General features: G+C 41.9%; 1 protein-coding gene across 14 annotated transcripts in view; it reads left to right on the forward strand.

The window, feature by feature from the left end:
* The first annotated feature begins 5,185 nt into the window (after nt 1–5,185).
* map7d3 (MAP7 domain containing 3) overlaps nt 5,186–16,220 on the forward strand; it is a 30,104-nt gene continuing 19,069 nt past the window's right edge. For 10 of the 14 annotated variants that reach the window (XM_030395695.1, XM_030395697.1, XM_030395696.1 and 7 more), the window contains exons 1-6: nt 5,186–5,321; nt 13,745–13,846; nt 14,186–14,266; nt 14,466–14,629; nt 14,894–15,005; nt 16,036–16,119. In XM_030395695.1, the coding sequence (XP_030251555.1) occupies nt 5,276–5,321; nt 13,745–13,846; nt 14,186–14,266; nt 14,466–14,629; nt 14,894–15,005; nt 16,036–16,119 (589 nt within the window). In that variant the 5' untranslated portion in view covers nt 5,186–5,275. The remainder of the gene's footprint in view (nt 5,322–13,744; nt 13,847–14,185; nt 14,267–14,465; nt 14,630–14,893; nt 15,006–16,035; nt 16,120–16,220) is intronic. The other 4 variants (XM_030395698.1, XM_030395705.1, XM_030395709.1 and 1 more) reach the window with 1 other exon arrangement.

Here is a 16,220-nt window from a genome sequence, read left to right on the forward strand (position 1 = left end):
CCTGAGAGAGCTGAAAACAATACTGGTTGTCGTACTAAAGATGTTTTTCCAACCTGCAGACAAGCTCACACACACACACACACACACACACACACACAGAGTGTCCTTGTTGGAGACACGCTCTTTAACAAGGGTTTCATTCATGCATTTTAATTCCCTCCTCCTCCTCCTCGGCTCCCTGCATGAGAAGCCAGAACCAAAACAAGCGGGTTTCCCCTGGAGGGACTGTGACACACCACGGTGTGACTCGAGGTGGGCCAGGTGGGGGGGGACCTGAGAGTCTCGACTTCATTGGTCCACTGGTCAGCAGTCAGGTTGGGATCCTCTCCTGCGTCACACCTGATGCGGGATGAGGGGGATTCCCAGAGACCTTTCCCAACACTTCCTTACCTCTGCTGGACGAAAGGAAGCTTGTCAGGAGAAGCTACAAGCTGGTGATGAGTCTATGAGAGGCAAAGAACTGAAGTATAAGGATCAACTGAAACCTGCAGAGGAAGTTTGTCTCGCAGCGTGGCCACTGCCTCCCAGGATGGGTGACGAATCACCGGATATGTGCTAGAACTTTTGTGTTTGTGCTGAGCGTGGTTGTGTGTACAGGTATTATAAACTCAGGAGCACGACTGGCGAGCTGGAGCCGCTCTGTGTGCCTTGTTACAGCCGTGGCAGAGTCAATAAAGAGTGTTTGCCTCTGACAGCTCGAGGCTCTGAAGTGAGTAAGACCCAGAGATAAACCGGAGAGCCAACGACGTTATTAAGCTTGTATAAATAGTTTTTTATCGATTGGTGATTTTGCAGCGATGTTTAAAGGAAATGTTATAACTGTCACTGAGCCCGGGGGAAATTTCGAAGAAGCCCAAGAGAAGAGTGAGGAGCTTCTTTTTTAAGCCTCTTTTGTTCAATTACTGACTTCCTGTTTGATTAAAGAGTAAAAGAAGAAATCCTTTTTTGACAGGTCCTGATTGGCTCAGCAGCAGCTTCCTCCATTCTCCTCATTGCTCCGCTGCTTCTTGGGGTTTTCTCAGCCTTTTATTCTCCGAGATGCTCGGAGCAGGTTCCCCTGTTTCCCGCCGATGACCTTCAGTACCTTCGTCCACAGCCGAACAATCAGAGGCTCCTTCACAGACACTTCTGTCCACGTCGAGATCCCCCTGAGGCGCAGCGCTGCTTGATTACCCAGTTTCTCCTCCATCACTGCTCAGTTGTTTACATTCATTTCTTCTCCGTCCAGAGGTCACGACGATGAGGTGCCTCCTCCTTCCACTGTGATTAACGTCACCGCCAGCACAAAGCCCTCCAATCAGAAAGAAGAGAGCCTCGAACAAGAGGAAGAGCAAAGTAGCCGCTGTTCAACAGAAGTGGATTGATGTGTCGCACTGTCGTAGTGCCAAGGTCAGGGGAAAAATGGCGATGCTGCTCTCCAGTGATTCCAGTAACACTACTGGACTGGGCTCATGTGGTCGGCCTGTCAGCACGCAAACCGACAAACCCAAATCACACACTCAAAGCAAATGTAATGACCACTAATCCCGTCCTGCCATGGAGACAGTTTGGGTTTCCTCTGCTGAGGTTTTGAGATTTTCAGCAGACTTCTGCCATCACCCGAGACGCAGGAGTGGAAATCCATTCGTGGTGAACAAAAAGCCTGGAGAATGACATTTCAAAAAACATTTCCAGAGCAAGTTAAATGTCTCATATGATCCACAGAGCCCACTGTCAGTAGCTTCCCTTAGTTCACGCCTACAGGTTCAGCTTTTTAATATGTACGTAGACCAGAAATCCTGAACTTTAAAAGCCAGAAGTGTGTGAGAGTTTGATATGCTTAAGAGTAAGACAGCTGACTCCAAGATATCGATCAAATCTCTGTGGACAAATCAGGGCTGTAACTATCAGTCAACATCTGATTTCCAGCTGTGCATTTTTAGATTTTCAGCCCACAGTTACAGCATTTCTTTAAGTGTGCACAAACCCCAGCATATTCTCTTTAAAGGGGCTCTACGTAACAATTTGCAGTAAATGTACGCGCATGAATAACTTCTTATTGACCACATGTGAGCGGATTGTAGTGACAAGAAAAACGAGACCTTCCCCGTCTCTCAGGAGAACGTGGACGATGTGTTGGAGTTATTTAAAGCCGCTGGACTGTGGATGTGTTTGTTTGTGAAGGATTCTCTGTCCTTCCGGTTTCCCCCCCCCCCCCCCCAAAAAAAGAAAACAATCCAAAGGAAGTGAATTTTATGCTCGTTCTCTAGAGCCTCGTCTCAGTGCTTCTCCCGCTAGGCACCGCTAACGGGGAGCACGAGTGGCTAACGACTCCAAACGCAACGCAGAGGCTCCACAGAGACCACCAAGCATACAGCCTCACTGTTCAGAAGTTTTAACTATTAAAGGATTTGTCGTTAACTCAATCAATTTCAATACCTGCTCCTGTAAGAAGGACGTTGGAGTCAGAAGCACCGACTTTAGCTTGTCCTTTTTTCTATATCAGTATCAGATGGTGCAAAAACTCCCGTAAACATGGGAAGTGGATCAGGGTTTCTAAGTAAATGGCCCCTTCTTTTTTGGAGATAAAGCTCCACAACACGTCCTTTGTGCCGTGGCCTCCTAACGGATAAATCAATCCATGCATGAGTTCAGTTGTTCAGGTTCATCTGGGTGAAATTAACTCAGGAGTATAACTATAAACTGTAAACCCCCTTAAACCTCCCATTCAGGCACCAGACATCGCATTGCTGCTCCCTCGAATCCCCCTTTAGTGGAGCCACTTCTAGAAAGTGGGGAAAAAAAACAGCGACTCCATCCCAGAAACATCTCAAAATGCAGTGCTCACAAACCACAATTTGCAACCAAAGGGGGCTCCATCATATAATTCCCATTTAACTTGCATAACGTCATTGAATGTAGGTTTTATTGTTCTAGTTTTTAATTGTATCTTTATTTTTAAAACTTCTCAAATCTGAACATCTGAAATAAGAAACTATTTTTGGACTTTGTCAAATTTTTCTTGGACATAATGGTGACATGGCCACTGGAAAACTTTTGCACACGTCCCCAACAGACTCTGGACTCACCATTGATTTTGTGTTTGTACTGTTCTGTCTCTGTCCGGGTCAGAGTATCAAAGATACTCGACTATCAGTCCAGGACTCGTCCCAGCTCCAGGACTCAGCAGACAACAGGAACATTTTCAGAAGACTGGAGCAACACTTGGGGGTCCGGCCTCAGGTCATCACTCTTCAAGGCTTCCTGGACCTCACCTGCACACACTGCTGGCCCAGACTGCTGTACTCTGACATTATCCTGAAGTTGTTGCTGGGATTCACAGGGCTGCGGTGAACATCTGAACACTTAGACCCTACGGGTGTGTTTCCATGACTCCAACTGTTATACAGTATTTCTGACCCACTTTGGACAATAACACTGTTATAGATGGAGCACCGGACTCTTACTCTTGGAAAGCAAAGAAAATCTTCTCACTGAGATAAATTGATTTTGAGCGAATGACGAAACTTCTTGTGAGTAAAGAACTTTTATTTTTCTCTACCTAATTGTCCATTGTTGTGCTTTATTTGTTTGGATATTTGCGTTATCAAGTTCCATCTCAATACATTCCATAACACAATTGATGTCACATGAATGATTAATACTGAGGAGACGCTTTACTTTGTGCTTTGAGTGTTAAATAACACAATATCCAGGCCATTGAAACTGAACCCTACATGCAGTGTTACTTCCTGTTTACCATGTAAAATAGATGAGAGGCCCTCTGGCTAAAGCATGTGAGACAAACCAGCACAGAGGATGCAGTGTTCGGAGCAAAATAGACAACACTGAGCCCTGAGAAAATACTTTATTCTCTCGTTGGAAGAAGTTTGGCGACTGACAAATTTTCCTCAATCTCTAGCTCTGCAGATTCTTCAGCAAATTCAAACCGGTAAGATTTTACCTTTTTCTTTTTACACCATCACTGCTCTTCAAAGCCATCTGAAAAGCAGGTTTACTTTGTTGTTTAAACACTGTGTTATTTAAAACCTATCTTGCTTTTATTTTGGAAAACTCTGAATCTGAGAAGACTGATGTAGAATATTTTACATCATGAAAGTACTCTATTTGTTTAACTGAACCTTCTTGTTTCGTGGACGTATCAAGACTCATTTATAAATTGTTGCCAGTGTCTCTTGTGGATAAACTTTTCCATGTAATATCATACAACACCTGCCACAGACGCCAGGGGGCGCTCCTGTGCGTAATAGGCTAGTGCTCCCGAGATCGTCTATTTTGAAGATGAGTCACTACCACTCACAACAAAGGTACAGCAAAAACTTTTAGGTTGTGATTAAAATCTTCACGCAGACAGAAGAAATCTGCAGAATGATGCAGCCTCTCCTGCGCAAAGTAGTTTTCTCGGGAGTGGACGTGAAAGAGCTGTCGACCGCCATGTTTGAAGTTTTTTTTATGTAAGCAGTGAGATCATAAAAAGGTAGGCCTTTTTTTAAAAAAACAAAAAAACAAAAAACAAACATGTGATTTAAGAATGTCTAATAATGGCACAAAACCCTACGGGAGCCCATTTTCAAGATTTATTTGTTTGCTTATCTCTTATATATGACTTTTTACTTCATTACTATGACTTACCGTGGATGTATTTCTTTAATCAAGCTTAGGTTTCATCTTTATTTAACAAACACTAATCTGATTCAGTTTACTGCCTCATCCAGCAGTTTGCAGTAATAAGAGATGTTCAAAAACCACCAGAAAAACAATCTGAGTGCAGCAGATACACATATTGATTGGTTGTGGGCCACAATTCAAACTTACAGCATTTCAGACTTACAGTTATTACAGCAGCAACGAAGACCACCAGCCTATGTATATACATATAAACACATCACCACTTATATATCTATATAAAATTGCTCGAAATTGCTTTCCATACATTTAGTTGGTGGGAAAAAAATACATAGAAAATAAATAAATAATGAGCTGTGATAAAAAAAAAATCCCTTAATTTTAACAATAATTAAGGTCAACTAATTTGACATCAAAACATCTGTAATTTGAAATACAGCTGACCGTGTCTCCAAACTTCCCACATCAAACAGCAGCGTTTTGAATGCTTTGCGACGCTGTTGTCAGTTTCCTGAAATGGGTCGGAGTGAGACCTCTTCCATCCCACCCTGTCTCTGGTGTCCACGTCCCCGCGGTGTCCAGTCCTGCCGGCTGCGATGTGTTACGCGCCCCAGCTTTAGAAAAAACAGAGAAGGAAAACTTCACAGAAATGGCGGAGGGTACTACGACTCTCAAAGGCTTGCGAGCCCAAATGGGTAAGAAAACTCTTGGCAGTCGTGTTGGTTTTCCTCCCGCTTGTGTCTGACATGGAAGTAACCACTTCGTGATGTTTGCTGGCAGCTGCCGCCGCTCGCCGGGTTTTTTGAACGTGTTGCAACGCGGCCAGCTTTTTCTGGCTAGTAACGTTAGCTCGCTGTCCGGTTATCTGCTGACAATGGATGCGGAAAAATCTGCAACTTCTTCCCGCATTAAACGCTACAAGTCGGATTGAATTCTGCCATGCTAGCCGACATCTTGCAGAAAAATTCAGGGAAAAGCTAAACAAGCTAGTTTAACGTAGAGAAAGTACTTGTAACTGACGTTAGCTTAAGTTGTGTAGCTCGGAGCCGGTTGACATATCACGACTTTAGCTTCTTGTCTGGCGCCCAGCCCACATAGCTTGGCTGTATTTTAGCTTTATTACGTTTTTAATCACGTTTTTTGACGAGCTGCTGTTGTGTGAATGTATTAAACTATGGGAACAAACTCTGAATGCTCGGTAAGCGAAGCTAACTACCTGCGTTGTAACTGACACCCGTCAGTAGCTTTAGATAACGCTGCTCATCACATGGGGATTATTGTCAAAAGTGATCATCTGCTGTCGCTTTCAGGAAGAGTTCAGGAAGCGTTTTGCTTCTCTGCTCATGCCTTTTTGTGTGAAAGTGCTAAAAAGCGACCTGAGTTGATTCCTACAGAAGTTACCAGCTTGTTTATCTAGCCGGTCCACAGCACATCAGCAGTATTGTTTTTAGCTTCCTGCTCCAGTATCTCCTATAAAATGTGCTTTTCTCTCGTTTATACATTGCTCTACATTTATGCTTATATGTTGACATATGGCACAACCCCCTCCACTCTCCAGGGAGGGTAACTATAACAATGTCTGACCTGAATTTCAGATAAAGCTGGAGTGTCAGACGCTGTCAGACACTGAGCTCTGATAAGAGAATAAGGCTGTGGTTGTTTTTCTCTTGATGAAGTGATAGAGGAGTTTTGGTTGGACCAGCAGCCCTTGTCTGTGTAAAAAGTAGGTCTTGTGCATTTTTTTTTGTAAATAGGCTGAAATCTCCCATCAGTGCCTCTCACCCATGCCTCAGCTGGCCCCATCCAGACTTGGACGTGGATGTTTACTGTGTCTGCATCTGTGGGCATGAATGCACAGTTTGTTATGACTCCAGCCGCCGGTGGCCTGACAGTTTTTTTACTGTTTAAGGGTAAGAGGGAGTTTTTCTGCATACCCAGTGTGGGTGTAGGCATGTTTTACTCCTGGCAACAACTGGACCGTATTTAGTACTGATCTTCTTCCTGTTTCCATTCAGAATTTTCAATCTGGAATTTAAATCCGCCCATTTTTGTGGCTTTATGAAAATATCCACAAAGTCCAGAGTGATGTGAAGTGTTTGAGTCCGGGCTTTGTGAGGAATAAAAAAAGGATGTGGAGTCGCTCTGCCTGCAGTCAGAGCAGAGGACTGACAATAATAAAATAACGCCCGGAATCTAGCTCATGTGCATTTCCACAAGAATGTGAGCAAGGAGAAAATGTACCCTGCTATTATGAAGGGAGATCGCGCTACTGCGAGTCACACTGCAAGGTTATCCTGATCCTGGCCCAGCAATCGCTGCTGCAGAATTAAAAGCATGAGAAATATTTCAAAGCTGGTTGGATTTAACCAGAAGAGGAAATGAACCAGCCTCAATTTCAGTAGTTTGTTGGATCTGTCTACTTAGTTTTGCTGTTCTAGAACAAATGCCCCATCCCTGTTTTATTCTACCACCATCATAGTGTGTATTACAGTGCACACACTCGCATTCACACGCCAAAGATTTGAATAGCAAAACGTGGTAGTTTGTATAAGCATAAACTCAAAGGTCAGTCTGTCATTAGAATGGTTTTGCTCATTACTCTGTTTTGGTATGCTCATATAAAAAAGATTTTAGCTTCATTTTGTTCTTGTTTTTCTTTTATTTCACTTTTTAACATTTAACACATTAGCGCACTTGTAAGTTCCCTGCCATCTTTGCCTCGAGATTTGAATGGTTTCGAGGATAATTTCCAAATTGTTCCAGAATCAATTTCAATTAGTGATGCTCACACATTGTTGGGTTCCCCTGTCATTATAAGGCATAGGTACAACATCAAAGCCAGATGAATGTAAAGCCAATGTGGAGAGCATGAAAACTAACTAACTGAAGGATCTGATGGTCGCAGTTAGTCCTCAGCAGACTCTTGGTAAATTTAACATTATGCTTTTCTTGGGTTTGGATTATGTATTATATGCTCAAATTTATTTCAACTTTTTGTGCACACAAATGGTGAGAATTGTAATCTAAAATTGTGTAAAATTGCCAATATGTATTTTATTGAAGAACGTGAAAGTTTCTTAGGGGAAAGACCCCCAAACCCGCCACCAAATACATGCAGCAATGTCCTCCACAAACCTAGGAAAAATCTGCATTGTCAACAACACCGCATGTATATGGGGCAGTGACACATTTTGATTTAACACGCTGCTTGTGTTGAGTTACAGACAGTGTAAAGATAAGATATGTGAATGAGGGGTGTGACTTGTATTTGTCACAGATTGTTAGGGCAGGATGTTTTGGATCAGGAAGGCTTACAAACCAAATGATTACAGGTGTAATAGTTTTAATGAAGTGTAACTGCAGTCTGCGTCTTGGGATATAAATATTAAACTGTAATTTATCTTCAACTCTGACAGCTTTGTATTTTAGTATTGAATATCTGTACTGCATCTGCACTGTCTGCTGTCATGTCATGTTTCTCCACAGAGATTCAACAATAAAACAACCTGAACACTGTAAAACCAGTACTGTTCTAGCTTCCCACACAAAGAGTCTAGCAAACACTGGATTGCCGATTATCATTGATAATGGATGTGGTTATATCCGTTCAGTGTCCATCTCAATAAGAAAAGGTGCAGTCCACCTGGTAGAGGAGACTCCCCAGCAAACTGGGATGTGTCATTATTATCCTGCCAGGCCCAGTACTGCAAATAGCCATGGCTTACCTTTGCATGAACAGGTCTCGTGTAATCCCAATAGAAGATCTAGGGTGTGTGTATGTGCGCGCACGTGTGTGAGCGTGCATCAGCAGTGTTATCTGAGGGCCTGAAATCTTGAGCCAGTGATGGGAAGCTTTGTGCCCCAGATGGCTGAGAATGTTTTTACTGCAGACCTGTATTACACAAGACAATTTAACTGATTTTGGACAAACTTAACAGAAGAAGGAACTAATTACTGGTTCAGGTTGTTGATGAAACCTTACATACTTTTTTTACTCGCCAGCAAATGGCTGTCCACCCTTTCATTAGGCAGCGCAGACACTTCCTGTGCAACAAACTACTTAATTGTACCGTGCAGCAGGACGCAGTAGTGGCTGCAGCTCAAAAGAGGGACGGAAAAGAGTCCTAACTCACACCTGCTTCCCCAACTTGGTACAAAAGAAAATGTCAAAAGACCTTTCGTGTTATTTAGAGAACTAGGATTTGATCAGTGGTGGCAATCAACTAGAAGTGTTGTAATGTAATGCAGGCTGGCCTGTTTCCTGTTTGCTGTTTTTGTCTAGCCTGCAGGGCAGCCTTGTCATCACCAGCCCCCCTGGTGGTCTTTACTGCAGCTATAATAACTCTGCAGTCTGAAGGGTGGCTCACAACCAATCAATATGTATATGTGCTGCACTCAGAATGGTTGTGTTTGTTGTAACTTTTTGTATTGTTTCTCTTTATTTTGTTTCTCCTTAATAGCGGGGGCTGCCATGGTATTTTCATTGTGTTGTTTTGCACAGCAGTGCAGTGACAATAATGTTTCTTGACTGTTGAGTATAAATTTATATGCCAAGCTAATACCAACTGGATTAGTCACGACATAAAGATTGTCATTATTGCCTACTTTACTCAGATTATCCCCTTGATCAGGTCAGGTGTATAACTAGTAACCTGGTTAATTTGAACATTTTGTCTTCCTTCCTTTCATTGCATTTAGCCGAGTCTGTTGATGCAGCAGCATTGATGTATGCTAATGTGTGCACATCTCCATAGTGATGGAGTGATGAGAGACAGCTCCTCTGATTGGCTCTTTTCTGTTCTATGAGCACACCTGGCTCTCGTGAGGTTTGTTGGACAAACAGAATCTCTTCCTGAACATGTGTGTCTTTGGAGAGCGTGTTGGTTTTATTGAACGGTGCTGTTTCTGATTCGGCCTGATTGTGCACTTATTTAGCTTCTTACAGAACAATAAGCGCAGTCAGTGTGGTTACGGCATCAGTGTTGTTACAACAGATGATTTTATGCATAAGTAATCTTGCGTCAAAAGAAACAGACTGCATGTTTTAGCTTAGCAGCTGTTACCTACTCAGCCCCTTTAGTTTCCTGTCTGCTTTTACTTCTCTCTAAGGAACAGAGAGTGCAGTTTGCTTGAAGTCTAAATCCTGTCATGTCATGGACGACGATCATACTGTTGAAACTGAATATTCTGGGTCTTAAACTGACTTTTATGCTTTTATACTGAAGTTAATACTGTTTGAGCAGCCTCTTGATAGTAGATTTCATCCTGGATCTACTGAGTATGGGTTGCAATATCAGCATCATTCAAAAACCCACAAATGTGAAGTAATATTTCCATGTAAATTGACACTTACACTGATGAGTAATCCTTCAAAGCTTTACCGCTCTGTTCTCTTTATTTAGCAGTGAGTCATCTCATTTTAGAGACAATGTCTTCACTGATATGGGCCTGAGTACGGATGAGAAGCTCTTCATCCATCCCGAGCTGCTGTATCACTAAGCAACGGTTACAGTCTGTTTTTTTTGTTTTTTTTCCCCCTTTAAATGAGTAGATTTAGTAGAAGAGTGAGATATGATGTGAGACAGATTCTGGGCCCGAACATTTCCGTTCAGTCATCAAGATTTGATATCCCGGCATCTCTTAACATCTTTTTCTCTGGAAAGATAGTTGTGTTTTTACTTTGGTCGTGATTCATTAATGCTAGAATTAGATTGCTTTTTCTTCTGAATATAGATCAGCTCCTTTCGCCAGCAGCGCCCCATCTGTTTTTCCTGTCTATTCTCCTGCGTAAAGGGGAATGTCTGTATTGACATTTGGTTAATAGCAGTTTCTTCGCAGTCCCAAACCACACATGTTAATAATGTTTGCTAAACATACAGTGTGATACTGTTTACATGCACTATTGTATGCTAAATATTGCTGAACAAGCCGTGTGTAAATGTCTGCATGTGCAGGTTTCTTTGTTTGCTTTGAGGTCAGTTTGTTCTTTGTGATATTGTATGTTTCCCACTACTCATACAATCTCAATGCTAGGAATTGGGCTGTGCGAAATGTCGATAAAACTTATGTAAAAATGGAGAACGTCTGTTCTTTCATTTCATATTCTATCGTTCATGTTGTTGTATTGCAAATCATGCTCTTTACAGCAATATTTTTCATCATTTGGATGGCGCTTTGCGTTTGTCAGCATGGCACGGATGCAGACAGGAAATTTGCATGAAAGCAGCACAAACATAGAGGAGAGTGAACATGACACGGGAGAAGGAATCCCTAATAGCGTAGACTAAACAAGGAGCTAGTACCTAGTTAAAAAGTCTTAGACCAGAAAACTGCACTTTGCAAACAGTAATTTGAGTATATGATTTCAAATGTTAAAGAGATGGGCCATTCCATGTTGTCATTTTATTTAACCTTGATAGTGCTGTATTGTGACATCTGCTTTATCTGGATATGAAATTACCCTTATCAGGATATGAGATGTTGGTCATATCCACATCCTGATCAGATTAATTACATTACTCTTGTGTATCGAACAAAAACGAAAGACCTAACTCACCCCCGTTAGCCCTACTCATTGGTAGGGTCGAAGAACGGAGTCAAAAGTGAAGTGGTATCCTTCCACTGGGCATTAGCTGCAGACTTTGACCCTCACGACCCTCTTTGACTGGAGAGCATCAATGCTGCTGCATGATACAGATAATCAGTGAACATTTGCTTGCATTGTCAGCTGTTTTGCTCTGTCTCTCCCCTGGTGAATCTGAAATCTATTTTATTAGCATCTAGTTTATTAGAATTGTTTTGTCAAATCTTTTGAGGGTTGTATAGCCAATCTTATAATGTCGATCCAGATACCCTGTTATGTTTGTTATTTCATCTTGGATGCATTTAAGACTCTTCCTTTGGATTAGGGGTGCAAACATAGCAAATTTATTGTCAGCTAAGTGAATATTATAATTCGATTTGTCACTTCGCGTAAAAAGGGCCCGTCGTCCTCTGTTTTCCAGCGAGTAAGGTTGTAAAGTGTAAAGTCAATTTCCATACAGATAGAACATGCACGCGATGCTCTGCTGAGAAACCATGATCAGTGTGGCGGGCACTGCATGATTGGTTTACATGAGCAAATAAAGTACAAGGAATTGCTTACTTTGACGTCCAATAAGCACCTCCATGCAAGCATTTCAGTTCACTGTGGCGCTTCTTGTGAAGACAAATGTCTGTACCTTATCTTGTGGCAAATAAGGTTGCTGCTACTTTTTATAGCTGCTCAATCAAAAGAAGATGACATGTGAAGTAGCAGCAGGTTTGTGTTAATTGTGTTTCTTATGAGGGATGTGAGAAATTACAGTTTTAATGGGAAGTAGTTACTGTCTGAAGAGATCTTAAAAAAAGTGGTGTGTGTGGTTGTAGGTGAGTAGAGCTTCATTTTTAAGTGTAGACAGAGATGGTCACAATTTTAACTCCTTGCTTGGTCACATTAGTGTCAGCGGTTATCCCCTGCTTGGAGGGCGCATATGATCATGACTCAGCACACCATGTCACAATCATGCATTGCTGAGACGATGGGGCATTTCTTATCTTTTCTCTCCTCAGAAAAATTATGTCAATAAGACAACTGATAAGTTCACGTCTTTGAATTTTAAAAACAAGTTCATAACCGTTTACGCACACCTGAGGTCAAGAAGTAATGAGCGAAGATGGATGATTTATATCCTATAGCTCAAATAAAATTTGCTGTGTCAAAATTGATCATTTCTCTCCTCTTACAAATCTTGCAGAACATGTATATCAACATGCAATCATGTTCTCTTCCCCTGAAACTGTAAAAAAAACCAAATCCAAACCAGTGACAACATGTTTTGCTTTAGTTAACACTGTGTGGTTCTACGCAGTGCTCCAGTTTGATGTCATTGCAACATATCAATTTATTCACTATAATTTCATTATCAGCCAATAGCTGATGATATAAATTTCACATTATTGGCCAGATATCATACACTCCTATTGTCAAGCAAATGTATATTATTTTTTTGACAATAAGTTATGTCAATGATGACATAATACTTTATTTTCGTTGTCGTACATATGGTGTACATAAGTAGATGTACTAATAACACAGTTAAATCAGTACTATTATATGCAGGTCACAAGTAGCCCATTAGTTTTCATTTTATGTTGGCGATGGAGATGGAGACAATGAGAAACTTTAAAGACCATAGTCAGAAGTGTTCGTTAATAATGTGAACATCACATGTCTGACCATGGTTTAGCCTCTTTGTCAGCAGTTCTTCTAATGCTGAATACACAGCGACACAGGAGAAAAGGCTGATACCAGGACTCATAAAGCTTGATCACGTCCTCACTGTTTCCTTCCTTCCTGCCCCGGTAGCTCCTAACCATGATGTGCTATTAACCTTATAGTGGTCCTGGTGGTAGAGTTGATGTCTTTGCTACCTTGAATATATGTTTCTAACCCCTGCCTTTATTTGAAATTGCTCAATTTTGTGTATGAGTATTACAACAAAATTGTCACCAGGGACACTAATATTTTCTCTCTGTAATGTTCGAATCTCAAAAGAACAGCAGAAATGTTATGATAGAACAGTTGGCTGCAAGCGCAGGAAGACCCGAGGCAGATTTTTGCTGATGTTCTGGTTTGTCAAGGTGGCTGTACCAGAGCAGAAGCTGATTGTGCATGTGGAAATTTGTCCTATATTGATTTTGCTGTATGTTTTAGGGAGTGGCATATGAGCTGTATATCAGGAAGCTCACAAGGGGTTTGTTTCCAGACATGTTTCCCACAGCAGCCCATGCCTTTGAGCTGGTCACAGAAAGCAGTGTATGGTTGGCTACAGGGTTGACCATGAGCGGGGGGGTTATGTCAGATGGCTGAATAGCTGGATTGTTCTGGTGCGTCAAATCCGTTGGATCTCTCTAGAACTAGCATTCCTATGGAGAGCAAACAAAGCACAGAGAAAATCGGCTGATTTAAACTTGATTGGTTTGGAGAACCAAAAGCAATCCTGTCTCCCTGATATTATTTGATATACCTGCTTTGTAAGACATGGGATGAAGTGACTCTAATTCTCTGTGTGTATGGTCTGTGGTTTCCTAAATACAGCTGCAGCTGCACAGGCACAAGCCGAGGAGCGGCGCAGCCTGTCAGGGAACAGTCCAGGACCTCCAACCAACCCACCAGCTAAACCTCAGGGGTGTAAGCCAGGTAAATGACACCACACCTTGACACAGAAACAGATCGGTTCACACAGATACTGCTCTGTCACCGCGCTATTGTCTTCTATAATCTGAACCATTAGATGCAACACAATATACTTCCACCACCCTCTCAGTGTGGCTTAATGCAGGTGAATCTTAGTCATCATCTTATTACTGTAACAGTTGGCAAAGCTCATTAATGACAGTCACATGCACACATCTGCCTGCCTGATTCAAAGCCTTTGTGACACTATGCTGCATTATAATCCGTCCCTTTGTTCAATGAATAAGAATTGCCGCACATGTTTTACCTTTTAAACACATATACACATGGATGTGTTCGCAGTCCTTGACGGTGCCGCACTTAGAATAGACGACCGGCTGCGAGTGGCTAAAGAGAGACGAGAAGAAGCAGAAAAACAACAGGGTAAGGGTGCGATTTTAGCTCTAACTTTCCTCTGTGTATGTGAAATTAACCCTGTCAAATGTAAAAGAGACAACAGAATTTATACTTATTTTTAAAGAAAAAAGCAATCATTTAATTTTAGTACCAGGAATTTTCTAATGGGCATAAGAAGACCACCAACTAACGATTGATTTTTTTGCCTGTTTTTTTGTGTGCTCAGCTTTACGAGAGTCTCAGATCATGGAGCGGGAGCGCAAGGCCAAATTGCAAGTGGAGCGTCAGTTGGAGGAGCGCCAGAAAAAGGTTGATGAACAGCGGAGAAAGGAGGAGCAGAAACGAATGGCTGTGGAAGAGAAGAGGAAGCAGAAACAGGAAGAGGAAAAGGTAGATGCAGCATGGGCGGAGCCTCAGAGCAGTGCTCCTTGTTGATTTGACTTTTGTGACTATAAGAGTAATATTTACATAGAAATACAAATTTTTATTTCAGTGTTTCCTTTATATAGTAAAAAAAAAAAGAGGAAAGACAGAAAACTGAACAAGGACAGTTTTGATATCTCCCTCCCTCTCTGCTTTAGGTTTAGGGATGAAGGTTGCTCTGCTATAAATGACTTACATTTTTCTCTTCCCTCTGCCCCTGTAATGCTGCAGGAGCACTATGAAGCAGTGATGCGGCGGACATTGGAGCGTAGTCAGCGTGTGGAGCAGAGGCAGAAAAGATGGTCCTGGGGAGGACTGTCCACAGACTCAGATGGACGAACAGGTAGAGAGGCCCTTTCTTTGGCCAAAAGGCCCGCCCTTTCCTTTCTGCTCTTCTGTTCAATTTGACTTTCATCATTCACTTGCCATGGTCGACAAAGAGCAGGTTAGGGTTCACAAAAAGTGCCACACACGCAACATAAATGAAAAAACAAGATGTGAAAGTGGTCAAGTTCTGGTAAAATCCAGCTATAATGTACATAAAAGCATCCAGCAACAGCATGCTATTGTTGCTGGATGAGTTGGCTGGTATTATGACATGACATGACATTCAGACAAACATGGAAATTTAGAAAAATATGCAGTCCTCACTCTCTATCTTTTTGTTATTCAACAATTGACAGAGGTGACTGTGTCTTTATACTACAAAATATAGCTGCTACAAGTTTGATAGCTAAGAGAAAACGATAACTTCTGTCATATTTACATTTGTGTTGAATTGCATCCCTTTAAGTCATTTTTAGGCCTTGTTAGCCACTAGTTTGGTATCATTTGAGCCTTAATGCATTATGTATAAATATAAAGCTTGTCAACTTCATAGCCCCAAATCTTAACCCTCAAGCAACAAAGAGGCTTCTCAGACTCTAAAGGTGGAGAGCTTTCAATAATCTGTTTTTGTCAAAGATGAAAACATAATGTGAAAACTCAAAAATCATTTTTTTTTTTACTGAAATCTGAAGAATTAAATGTAAATGACAACTGTACATGTAGTCTGTCATGCTCTCACTCTTTCACAACACAACGCGCATGAGATATCACTTGACTCATCTGCACAATCACTCCCAGTGTTTGACACTCAGACAATAACCCACAATGTTCTGCAGAAAACTACAGACCATTTGTGACGTAGAAGTAAATGGGTCTTTAAAGTACCAGCTGAAGACTGTCCATGTTAATTTGATGCCAAGATTGTAACAACTCAATGCTCGGTGTCAAGCCAGGTTTCACCTCCTCTCTCTCTTCCATTCTATGACGGATGCGCCTCAGCATCGTGTATGTTATGGCTCCTCTCTGAGAGCTGTGTTTTCCCACAGGAGATTCTGATGCCGGCGCCTCGTCTCCAGTAACAATAGTTATCTCCCCTGCCTCGCCAGAAAAGCCACCAAGGAGTCGACAAGGTTTTGTTTGTTGATAATTTGCTCACGATGTAGCAACACAGCTTGAACTGGTGCTGGCACTGCCACTATCTTCCCCCACCGACCAACCCTCACCTGCACTC

This window comes from Sparus aurata, chromosome 18, assembly GCF_900880675.1.
Source record: "Sparus aurata chromosome 18, fSpaAur1.1, whole genome shotgun sequence".
NCBI lineage: Eukaryota > Metazoa > Chordata > Actinopteri > Spariformes > Sparidae > Sparus > Sparus aurata.